General features: G+C 39.1%; 1 protein-coding gene across 1 annotated transcript in view; it reads right to left on the bottom strand.

Moving 5' to 3' along the window:
• Nucleotides 1-13,394, bottom strand: part of LOC120527562 (alpha-synuclein-like) — a 129,311-nt gene that overhangs the window by 115,387 nt on the left and 530 nt on the right. Inside the window, exons 2-4 of the mRNA XM_039751128.1 lie at nt 12,825-12,967; nt 12,444-12,473; nt 10,374-10,519 (exon numbers count right to left, since the gene is read on the bottom strand). Coding sequence (XP_039607062.1) covers nt 10,374-10,519; nt 12,444-12,473; nt 12,825-12,945 — 297 coding nt within the window. The 5' untranslated portion in view covers nt 12,946-12,967. The remainder of the gene's footprint in view (nt 1-10,373; nt 10,520-12,443; nt 12,474-12,824; nt 12,968-13,394) is intronic.

The raw sequence follows: 13,394 nt of genomic DNA, 5'->3' as shown, positions 1-13,394 counted from the left end.
ACCAAAAAGACAAAATGTACTTGTAAAAAGTTAGCGTTTTTTTTATTCAGTTTTATACTCTCAGTCACATTCACGCTCGCCCTGATCTGACACGGCTGTTTTCAAATAAAGACATGCTATAGCAAAGGTGAACTCCGATCGGAGTGCTCTCTTAGCCGTGCTGTTCCTTTGACTTCGTCCTGTATCCAAACAGTGCATCTTTCGCCTGGTGCAGCTGCGTTGTTCTTATATGTGAGTGGATGTTTCTTGTGGGGAGGGCTTCTGTTCTCTTTCTCCGATCTGAGTTCACCTCTGTTATAGTGTGTCTTTATTTGAAAACAGCAGTGTCAGATCAGGAAGAGCGTGAACGCAGCTCTGTACTCAAAACAGTAAACTTGAGAAGCTGCCAGCATCGAATCCAGAACCTCTTGATTGGGAGTCAGCAGAACTGGTTCAGGTCATATTTAACTGGTAGACACTTTTCAGTTACTTTAAATTCCTCTTTTTCATCTACTGGTCCTCTTAAATATGGTGTTCCTCAGGGATCCATTTTGGGTCCTATTTTATTCTCTGTATACCTTCATCCTATTGGAGGTACACTGATCCCTCGCTATATCGCGCTTAGACTCTTGCGGCTTCACTCCATCGCGGATTTTAAATGTAAGCATATCTATACTAACAAAAGGCAAAGCCCTCACTCACTCACTCATTCACTCACTCATTCACTCACTCATCACTAATTCTCCAACTTCCCGTGTAGGTAGAAGGCTGAAATTTGGCAGGCTCATTCCTTACAGCTTACTTACAAAAGTTGGGCAGGTTTCATTTCGAAATTCTACGCGTAATGGTCATAACTGGAACCTATTTTTCTCCATATTCTGTAATGGACTTTAGCTCGATGGCCGTGGGGGGCGGAGCTGCGTGTCACATCATCACGCCTCCCACGTATTCACGTGAACTGACTGTGAATGCAGTACATAGAAAAGAAGGAAGAGCTCCCAAAGAGCGCTGAAGAAAAACACATACAAGCTTATTCATAAGTACAGCTACTGCAGAAACAAAGCACGGTGTAAACCGTAAGTTTAAATTAAGTTTATGGACACGCTCCCGCTGCCGTTTGTCATGCCTTCGTCGAATACTTTATTCACGAGATACAAGTTTAATGAGAAGGCACGAGGTATAAACGAGACTTTGGATCACTTTGTAACGGAGTTAAAATTGCTGTAGCGAGAAACTTTTAAGTGCCGGGTCTTAGCTAACATTAAATAAAGTCGTGGACGTCGTAACATCACACAAGAGAGCAGCTCACGTGAACTGACTGAACGCAGTACGAGTGATCACTTCCATGCATCAAACCTGTTCAAAAAACGCATTACACAATTGACAAGGTTGGAAAAGAATATTCTCTGAGCTGAGCTCCACAGCTAACGCGGTCTTGCGGAAGCAACTTCGTCACACTGCCACCAAATACTCACAGAAAAATCCACAAGTTAATACACACGCTGCCTCTAGAGTTTCTCCACACTCAATGTATTCCTCGCATCCCCGTTATATCCTCTGATCTCCCATTTCAATTCAGATGCCTCCAATTTCTAGTAAGGCTCTGCTTCGCGATGACAAGTAATAAGTCTCAGGGATTCTATAGTCAAGAGTTGCTTTTTCCAGCTTCGACTATTAGGTAAGATCAAGCCTTTTTTATCTTCTAGGGATCTTGAGCAAGCTACTCATGCTTTTATTTTTTCTCGCCTCGATTACTGCAACTTGCTGTATTCTGGGATTAGCAAATCCCTGATACACAGGTTATAGTTGGTCCAGAATTCTGCCGCTCGCTTTCTGGTTGGGGCAAGAAAGTATGACTCTGTTTCTCCTGTTTTAGCTTCTTTACACTGGCTGCCTGTCAGTTTTCGAATTGATTTTAAAATCTTGTTGCTTGTTTTTAAATCTTTACATGGGCTTGCTCCTGCCTATTTATCTGAATTGAGTCCAGAGAGCATCCAGAGTGCTTAGATCTTCCGGTCAGTTGTCTCTTGTTGTCCCTCGTACCAAGTGTAAAACTAAAGGAGACAGGGCTTTTGCAGCTGCTGCCTGTGGAACTCTTTATCTCATCACATAAAGGAGTCGTCTACAATTGGCCTGTTTAAAATGAGATTAAAGACTCATTTCTATTCACTAGCATTCCGTGACCTTCAGTAATACTAATGGTTTCCTCATTATGTATTTTATTTATGTTCTTATATTTTATTTCTATTTATGTAATTTATGTTATTTGTTTGTTTTATTTTATTCTATTATTGTAAAGCACTTTGGCCACAGCATTCCTATGTTGTTTTAAATGTAGTATATAAATAAATTGACATTGACATTGCAATACGCAAGCTGTCGCATCAACCACCTATCATAACCTGCTTTCTTTTTTCTTCGGTTATACAGTATTCTTGAATAAAAGCACATTTGTTTTGTTATTCTTGTACTTTTTGTGAAAGTGATTATTTGATATTTGGACTTCAGTCTACACACCTTATACACATGTCGTAAACACGGTCCTTGGGTGTGTGTGGAAACTGTTAACATTTGAATCTGATGATTGGATATAGCGCGGAACTGACCTCTCTGTACTATGCTGTCCTCTGCATCTCCTGGAGTTCAAAAGAAATACCAACATGAAGAAACAAGATCAGAACAAAAAACCAAATGCGGTCACTAACTACAGCCGCATGAAGGTATGCACATGAATATAATGTTGCATTAGTGCAACAATGTTTTCCGAAATGTACAATACAGGTCATAAAATGAATTATTCCAAATGTCATATATACCTAAGTATATAGCATTGCACCACCAAGCTGGCGTATCAACCGCCTACTGTAAACCTACTTTCTTTTTTCTTCAGTTCAATTCTTGAATAAAAGCACACTTGTTTTGTTATACTTGTGCCTTTTGTGAAGCCTTATACATTTCATGTCTATATTTTTTCAATTATTACTAAAACATGAAAAACGTTTTACATAGATTGTTGTTGACACGGAACACACATGAAATTTAAGTATTCCAAATGATGATTTACTATTTTACCCAATAAAGCACATTTAACTCGAAGATAAACACTGAGCACTGACAAAGTTCTTTGTGAAATGAAGTGCAGTGGTGGGCGGGGGGATGGGATACCAGGCTTCTTACTGTTTATCGACACATTTACAGGACAAAAGACACTGACGGAGAGGTGAGAATGGATTTAAGGTGGGCCAAATTTACGAGCTGTCTCGTAGGCTCTGGTAATTCTAGTGTTAAGATGTCATTGTAAATTATTTATGATTGCAAATTTTTGTATGTTGGGAGGAAAAGCTTTATTTCTACACTAGATCTAATGGGTACCTTAAATGTATATGGCATGAAAAAGACTTTAAAATTGTAGTGGACATCTTTATGGAAGTAGTAACAAATACTGAATTATAAATCAAAGTGTACAAATACAAATTTAGACAATATTAAAAACCTCAACTTTAATACAATATGTGGTTTGGTTGTGTGTCATAAAAATTAAAATTACTGTATTGCATTTTAAAGATTCCTAAAATCTCATTCCATACTCTCACAAGAAATAAAATTTTAAACAAAGCTTAAATGCCAAGGTTTAGTCATCTTGAAGTCTTCACATTTATAAAAAGAATAATTCATCTTCTTATCAGCTTTGAGATTAGATCCTCCAGAGTAAACTGAAATTTGGCATGTTGTGTTAGAATAAATGACCTGTTTTAGGCAATGATTATCGTAATATTTATATTGTTGTCAAAATGTTACTAATATAGTTCTTTAAATTAACAGTATACTAGCCTAATCAGGCCGGTTTCTTAATGATTTTTAAGTACAGGGAGAAAATTAACATTTGAAAAATCAGTAATGATCAGCAACATTGTAACAATGCACGGAACGAACCAACACACAATCGTCCGTGACTGAAAACTGGCTGACCGCCCTCACGCCTTCTCCTTACAGACGGAGAGATGGGGGTGCACGGCGTGGAGTGTGGAATGGGAGAAGAGGAGAAGACGTCCATTCAGCTCCGCCCATCATGCTAGTCTGCTGATTTCTCGTTCAGTATGCACTGCCCACTCATGTGCCCACCTCCAACTCGTCACTTGAGTCGTCGTCTTTAGACAGTCCAGATGCACCTGTGACTGACGTAGACGTTTCATTGCCCTGTGTGGTTTTGGCTGCTTTTCTATATATAATCTACCAAGACACCCGACCACGGTAGTAGCGAGGTGGGAGGGGGGTGTGTACAAAGGGTAGGGACGCAACCAGTGGGAGCGTACGAGCGTACGAGTCTCACTTAGTTGGAATTGCATGGTTTGCAGCCCGAATGGTATTCAACAGCTTACCCATGCCTCTCTGCATCGGGTAGACACATGCTCAATGTCATGCATAATTATTTATTGAATGCTAAAAACTTCTGGAAAGACACGGTTGTCTAAAACGGGTTGGTGTGAGAATACAACAGTAAGCGAATGAAAAGATGGAACTCTGGAGAGAGCAAAATACAACACAATAGTGAAGCCGCGGCATAACAAACACCGGATAATTATTTATTGATGGTTGAACACTTCTGGAAAGACACAGTTGTCTAAAAAGGGAGGGTTTGAGGATACAACAGAAAGTGAATGAAAAGATGGAACCCTAGACTTTTCATTGCTCTGTGTGGTTTTGGTTGCCTTTCTATATATAATCCACCAAGACCATGGTAGTAGCGAGGTGGGAGGGGGGTGTGTAGAAAGTGCAGGAGCATCTAAGAAGATGCATGTTTGTCGCGGATGCGAATTGCTGTATATAGCGTGTAAAACAGTTTGCTATGGTGCGGTCGTGCGTCGTAACCGAAAACTCGTTTTTTAAAGACTGCTTACTTCATTGTGTTTTAACCTCAGTTGTAAAGGATTGTTTTAAGGATCCCATGGGATACCCCTCGCAAACCGTTTCACACGCTGCATTTGGCGATTCACCTCTGCGAGAAACATGCCTCTATGAACAGTCAATGTAACTCAAAGGTGCATGACATTAACCTGACCTGCACTGCATGTGGCCTTTACAACAGACGAATATAAATGACGCCATTTTTTCTGTGTCATCACGTCTGAGTTGGTGGGCTTGGCCCTGCGAGTTGTCATCGTATCCAATGGTCTTGGAGTTGGTGGGGATGGCTCCTTCCTGCGTGCGCCATAGGTGTCTCACTTGTCGGCGGCTTAGTGAATCCACGCCCCTTTCCATGGTTGTCTTGCCTTAGTGAATTATATACATAGATGGTGAGACTGAAATTAAATTAAAATATAGAGTAAAACTATGTTGCCTTTACCAGTATAATATTAACATATAAATTATCGGTGTGAGTGAAAATAAATTCTGTTTTCTATTTTGGGTAATTTCTTTAGAGGGCCTTACAGCACAGCCATTCATACACTTTGAGAATGTATCTCATTTTCCCATTGCCCTTGTCTTTTATTTCAAGTTGACTCAGATTGAACCCTACAGTTCTCGGTGCTGATGGATGTGAACATCAGAATCAGGAAACTAAGGGGCGTAGGGTTTAGCTATTTTGGCCCTTGAGTTGAAAGAGTTAATTTGCAACATCTGTTTACAGTTTCACTGCTCTGATTGGCCTGTTAGCAAATGATCTGTAATTAAGAGATTATAATAGAGATAAATCTTGGAAAGCAAATAATATTTATGTATATATGCACACTCACTTGCCAGGTTGTTAAGCATATTTATCTAGTCAAAGGTAGAATCTATTTTTTCCTCCAGAACAGCCCAAATTGTTGGAAGCATGAATTCAACAAAATGCTGGAAACATTCTTTAGGGATTTTAGTCCATGCTGACCTCTTAGTATTACAATTTTTCACAGACTATTCAGCCACACATTTATGCTGAAAACCAACCAGTGCACCCATTCCCAAAGGTGCTCTATTAGATTGTGTTCTGGGGAGTGTGAAGGGCATTAGAGTATATAGAGAATCTGCCATGCTCATGGGACTGGTTTGAGATGATGTATACTTTGTGACAAGGCACATTATCCTGGTGAAAGAGTATATAAGAAAAAGTGTAGACATAAACAGCTCCACATGGTCAGGAACAAAGCATAGGTATTCAAATGAGGGTCACCTGATATTAGGAGCCCAAAGGTATCTCAAGGAAACATTGCCCACAGCAATTACCACTATCAGTCTGCACTGTTGACACAAGGCAGAATAAATACATCAATTCACATTATGCATGCCAAAATTTTTATCTCAGAGCAGAAATCAAAATTTGTCAGTACATTTTTTCTATAGTCACTTGTCTATATTTACTAATCACATATATAGCCTGTAGTGTGCAGCCGGGGCTCTTGCCCGGCTGTGATGCATCCATGCTGGGAGAACCTGGGGAGCAAACATGGCCAAAGTATTACCTCCCCTGGGACGCTAGATGGCAACCCCCCTGGGCTGCAGCGCTGCCTCAGACTCAGGTCTTCATGGGAGTTGGAGTGTGGTGCAGCCCTGTTGGGTTGCGCAGGCACCGCTAGGGGTGCTGTAGCATGAGCTGCTGAGCCCTTATGGGCAGTTCTTCCACCAAACCCGGAAGTGCTGCCAGAAATGAGTAATCAAGCACCTGTAGCACTTCCGGGTGTGTTATAAAAGGAGCCAGCAGCCATTACTCGGGGAGACAGAGTCAGGAGGGGGAGCGATGAAGCTTGACCCGGGGAGTGACGGAGGAGAAGGAAAAAAGTAAAGGAAAGGATTAATTGTTTGTGCTGTGCTTATACCAGGACAGTGTTATACTTGTGGGGAACGGGAAAGGCGTTTCTCACAAGGGAAAAAGAAAATAAAATCAGGGTGTGCATTGAACTTGTGTCCAGCCTGGTGGACCACAAACCTTATCTTTCTGTTCTTCACTGACAGGCATAGAACCCAGTGAGGGCCTTAGTTTCTCCAGTCCATTTGCTTCCAAGTTAAACTTGTTTGCATTAATGAATTCCCTTCTGTACACTAATGTTATAAAAACTGTTATCTGAGGATTTGTAGCCTTTCTCTTAACCTGAATGAGTCTGACCATTCTCTTCTGACTTCTCATTAGCATATCTGCATGTTATATTGAGTTGGTTTGCTGGTTGGAGTAGCATGTTAAATTTATTAACATGCAGGTAAGTATGCAGTCTTTTTTCTCGCCTTCTCTCTCTTCGTTGCCTTCTTTTCCACTGCCCCAATACATTTTTGCTCTTACTCACACCTCTGACATTAGACTCGTTGCACGTCTGGTCTATTGCACTTGTAAACAATTTTCTGGGTTCACTTCTGGTTAACCCCTAAAATCACATCCAGGGTGACAAGTAACTCTGTTTTACTAAAATAGACAACTGGCTAAAGATAACCCCCTTTTTGCCTCATTATCCCTGTCCTAATCAGACAGTTCTCCCAAGCAGCCATCTCTTTCTATTCCAGCTAGCAGAGTTTTATCTGTTATAGGTTATAGCTGTCTGCCGTCAGCCCTAGTCCTTAGGTTTTCATGACCATCCCCCCATACACTATATACATATTAAACATAAAGTGTATATAATAGAATATTACGCACATTTGTCTCTTGCTCTGTTGCTTATTTCTGCCATTTTTGTGGAACTTGCTGTATTGCTGTCTAGAGAAACAACCCTGTCTTTCTCTGGATGTTTCATTAACAAGACTACATATATGAAAACATTCTATTACTCTGCAATGGCATGCAGAGATAGATAGATAGATAGATAGATAGATAGATAGATAGATAGATAGATAGATAGATAGATAGTGGGATGCAAACGTTTGGGCAACCTTGTTAATAGTCATTATTTTCCTGTATAAATCGTTGTTGTTACGATAAAAAATGTCAGTTAAATATATAATATAGGAGACACACACAGTGATATTTGAGAAGTGAAATGAAGTTTATTGGATTTACAGAAAGCGTGCAATAATTGTTCAAACAAAATCAGGCAGGTGCATAAATTTGGGCACTGTTGTCATTTTATTGATTCCAAAACTTTTAGAACTAATTATTGGAACTCAAATTGGCTTGGTAAGCTCAGTGACCCCTGACCTACATACACAGGTGAATCCTATAATGAGAAAGAGTATTTAAGGGGGTCAATTGTAAGTTTCCCTCCTCCTTTAATTTTCTCTGAAGAGTAGCAACATGGGGGTCACAAAACAACTCTCAAATGACCTGAAGACAAAGATTGTTCACCATCATGGTTTAGGGGAAGGATACAAAAAGCTGTCCCAGAGATTTAAGCTGTCTGTTTCCACAGTTAGGAACATATTGAGGAAATGGAAGACCACAGGCTCAGTTCAAGTTAAGGCTCGAAGTGGCAGACCAAGAAAGATTTCGGATAGACAGAAGCGACGAATGGTGAGAACAGTCAGAGTCAACCCACAGACCAGCACCAAAGACCTACAACATCATCTTGCAGCAGATGGAGTCACTGTGCATCGTTCAACCATTCGGTGCACTTTACACAAGGAGATGCTGTATGCGAGAGTGATGCAGAGGAAGCCTTTTCTCCGCCCACAGCACAAACAGAGCCGCTTGAGGTATGCTCAAGCACATTTGGACAAGCCAGCTTCATTTTGGAATAAGGTGCTGTGGACTGATGAAACTAAAATTGAGTTATTTGGGCATAACAAGGGCGTTATGCATGGAGGAAAAGAACACAGCATTCCAAGAAAAACACCTGCTACCTACAGTAAAATATGGTGGTGGTTCCATCATGCTGTGGGGCTGTGTGGCCAGTGCAGGGACTGGGAATCTTGTCAAAGTTGAGGGACGCATGGATTCCACTCAGTATCAGCAGATTCTGGAGACCAATGTCCAGGAATCAGTGACAAAGCTGAAGCTGCGCCGGGCTGGATCTTTCAACAAGACAACGACCCGAAACACTGCTCAAAATCCACTAAGGCATTCATGCAGAGGAACAAGTACAACGTTCTGGAATGGCCATCTCAGTCCCCAGACCTGAATATAATTGAAAATCTGTGGTGTGAGTTAAAGAGAGCTGTCCATGCTCGGAAGCCATCAAACCTGAATGAACTAGAGATGTTTTGTAAAGAGGAATGGTCCAAAATACCTTCAACCACAATCCAGACTCTCATTGGAACCTACAGGAAGTGTTTAGAGGCTGTAATTTCTGCAAAAGGCAGATCTACTAAATATTGATTTCATTTCTTTTTTGTGGTGCCCAAATTTATGTACCTGCCTGATTTTGTTTGAACAATTATTGCACACTTTCTGTAAATCCAATAAACTTCATTTCACTTCTTAAATATCACTGTGTGTCTCCTATATGATATATTTAACTGACATTTTGTATCGTAACAACCAACGATTTATACAGGAAAATAATGACTATTAACAAGGTTGCCCAAACTTTTGCATCGCACTGTAGATAGATAGATAGATAGATAGATAGATAGATAGATAGATAGATAGATAGATAGATAGATAGATAGATAGATAGATAGATAGATAGATACTTTATTAATCCCAAGGGGAAATTCACATGCTGTCAAAATCAGTTCAGTTCAGCTTAATCATAAATCTTTGCTAAGTACATGCACAGTCCACTTACACAGATATAATATAGCATGTACATAATCATACAGAACTTAAAAACATACAGTACATACACGCATCTAGTTAATTAAACAGTTATAGAGAAGCGTTTGCTTAAAATAGAGTTAACTTATGCTACCAAAGTGTCCTAGCTAATGACAATTAAGGCCAGTAGACAACAAAGTAAATGAAAATAAAACAGAATAGCAGTATTCCCTGATAAAAGTCTAAGGGTGGGGTGGGTTCTGGTCCAAAGTCCTTTGAAACAAACACAGTTAAAGATCTGCCATATAGTTCACTTTGTTGTCAGAGGTTAGCTGGGAGAAATTTCCCTATCATTTCTTACCTGGTTTGGCTCTCATGTATATCTATCTATCTCTCAAAAAATGTAGATATATTCATTTGAGAGGAACAGGATTCCTTGCAGACACTCTGGCAATGTACTGGCCACACTTGAACCTTAGAGTTGTTACACAGGAGCATTGTCCACTGCTCCACCATTCTTTTGTAAGCAACAATTTATCCCTCTCTCTTCATTTTTAAGTGTTATGAGATTTCAGATTAAAAAGAATTATAATCATCTGTAAGTCAATGTTGAAGTGTAAGTAGCTGGAATTAAATCTAGGCTAGATAAACAAAATACTGAAAAATCATTGCATCTCACACTCCAATATGCCCTTTAGATTACTAAGTAAAATTGCACAATGATAAATATACATTTTCAGCACAGAAGACACAATACAGCACAGATTAGCACATCTGAAGACATCTCCGAGGTCCTGACCTGTTTTCCCAGGTGATCCCTTTTCACCAAACCTGTAGCAGCTGCAATGTTTCCTGCTCCTTCCACTGTTTTGTGTGCCACGGCTGTCACTCCTGTGACTACGGCGCCTCCTACATTGGAGACTTGTTCTTTCGTCTTTTCTGCAACTACAGATGAATATAAAAATAACACAAAGTGTAAAAGCAGCTAGTCTCAACTGACTTCTTTTTGCCTAAAAAACTAATTAGACTTGCAACAAAATACTGTGTACTTATCACAAAAAAAGCATTTCATATTCTAATAGATGGTACAGATGGTTTTTGTTTGCTTCTTTTTTAACCTTTCCAAGCATAAGATATATACTGGTATGCCACTTATGTCTCTCATAAGTAAAATCTACTTTTAAATTATATGTTTATTTAACATGGAGAAAAAACGTGCAAGATATGTAAATATAAAAAAATTATATAAATAACATATTATCTGAACCGCCTGAACTTTGGATTATACAATGTGTGCCTTGAACATTAAAATACTCATGTAATGGGAAGAATATGCTCATCTGACCTTCAGACATGTCACTGCTCTTTGACAGTTATAGGTATATATTTTCATTTTTTTTTTTACTAGACTAAAATGTTTCAGTGGGCCTTTTTGATAGTTTCATGGCACTCTTTATAAAAGGTGCTATATGAAAAGCATTTCCAATCTGATTTACTCTAACTCATCATCTTACATGGGTTAATGTGACAGTTGGCAGTGCTAACTCACAGCTCCCAACTATCTGGTTTTAATTAGCAGTCTAGTCATTATCAATGTGAAATTTGCCTTTTCTATAAGAATTTTATTCTATATATGCCAGTATTTCCTTCCACATCAATAAAATGTGCAATTTAATTTAACTGGTGACTCTACATTGACCAACATCCATAATTAGATCTTGCTTTTTACCCAGTGCTCTCAGGATATCCTCCAGCTTCCCACATTCCTGGAAAATTACATTAAAATAATGTACATGGTTGATGGGCATATAGGCATTTTTATGTAGTCTGGCTTTCAACAAATCTATCACTCTTACTACATTAGCAGGTTTTTCTTTCCTAGCAGCAATAGACAATAGGCAGAAATCAGCAATGGAACAAGTGCCACACCATTCCAGAGTACACTTGTGAAGACTCAGCAATTTACTCAGGTAGCAGCAGGTAACCACACCTGTGTCTCTTTTTGATGTGAAAGGTGAAATGCATTGTTTTAGACATCTTTTATTTTGGAATGTTCTACATTAATGTGTTTCATTTGGCAGCTGCACTTAGATGTGCTTCTGTTGTTGTCAGAGGTGTTAGTTAGTGTAGACCTGGGTCATAGGTTTAGAGGCCCATTATTGTTATGCGTACAGAATACAGTGAAATTCAAATTTGTATGTGCTTATCCACATGTAACATGTCACCACATACTGTAATGCTAATATTCTCTTATATAATATTAAGAATACCCAGGGGGAAATCTATTGAAAAGAAAAACACAGCCTTGACAAGTTATTTCTAAACTTTACACAGACTGGACTGGGACTAAACCTGAATTTCCAGAAAATCTGAAGGAGCAGTTATAACCACTGTATCATCATGCCGGCCCAAAATAAATACAAAAAATAAAATAAAATAAAAAAAGCAAATGAAATTTGCAGAAACTATATAGTGTGAAGAAAAGTGTCCTTTAATCCTTACAAATGAATTTGTATAGCAAATGATTTTATCAACAGGTATATTTATCAAAGTGCATAAACACATTATTTAAAAAAAAAATATATATATATAATTCTTTTTTTTCGGCCTTAGTTATCTTTGATGCTGCTTCTGTCTCAACAGAAAAAGTGTAGTGAAGTGTTCATCAAGCTTCTAATCCACAACTAGAGTATAGTCAACTATGTATAAATAAATATATAAATAAGCAAAATGGTCTTGTTTCTAAATGTATTTTTGCACACCGTAACTCAGTCTTCGAACGTATTAAAAATAAAACCTCGCAGTCACACTGGTCTATGCTTTACTCTACGTGTTGTATACAAGTGCATACATGTCTATTTATATTTACCTGATGTTACTCCATCTTTGGTCTTGGAGCCTGCAGATTAAACAAAATATTAACATCAGTGAACAACGAGATGGTGCTGCATCATCAGAATCATATTTAAAGAACACATTTAAAAATATTTGTCTTTACGGTATCAATCAATAGGATTGATATGAACGCGAGCAGAGAAAAGGGAATAGTAGATACGTGCATTGACATGCATGAAACGCGTGAGCAGTAATTCATGTCGTGTAGTCTGTGTGAGTCGGAGTGAGCACGTTAGTCAGTGTGTGTGTGTGTGCGTGCGTGTGTGTGTGCGTTTGTGTGAGTGCCTATGTGAGCGCCAGAGTGCGCTTCAGTGTACGTGACAGAGAGAAGAATGCATGTCCTATTTTCACATACCCACATACAAAACGCCTTCTTTTGTCTTGCCCGCTGCTTCGGCCACTCCCTGCTTAGTCTTTTCTGCAGCTGCCACGACCCCTTCTTTGGCTTTGGACAGTCCTTTCATTAGCACGTCCATCCTTAAAGGTTTCCGAAAATTCCTATGAAATAACAGAGTGAAGTAACCATACTAGACGTGATACAGGCATATACACCAAAACCTTCCACTTCCACCTCAGAAATGTTTAGAAAAATCCCTCACAGTATATAATCACTTTGTCATAATTCTTTAGAAAAGCACTTAGTCGCGTAATTTGATATCGATTAATATTTCGTTGCACTTCACTCCCTTCCATTATACAAAACCGTTTTTTTTTCCACTGGGAGCGGCAGGTATCTGGTACGGACGCGATCTTATAAAACGCAGATCCCGATGCTATACTTTTCTTCTCCTTTAAAACTGAATGCAAACCTTCACATTTTCCCTGTACCTGACAGTTAAGAAGAAAATCTAATTCAGAACAACAGACTTTGTAATGTTCTCGAAATACCGCGTTTTAGCAACGGCGTGTAACTGTAAATACATTT

The sequence above is a fragment of the Polypterus senegalus genome, chromosome 4 (assembly GCF_016835505.1).
Source record: "Polypterus senegalus isolate Bchr_013 chromosome 4, ASM1683550v1, whole genome shotgun sequence".
Lineage (NCBI taxonomy): Eukaryota > Metazoa > Chordata > Cladistia > Polypteriformes > Polypteridae > Polypterus > Polypterus senegalus.
This window is presented reverse-complemented; position numbering and strand designations above follow the sequence as displayed.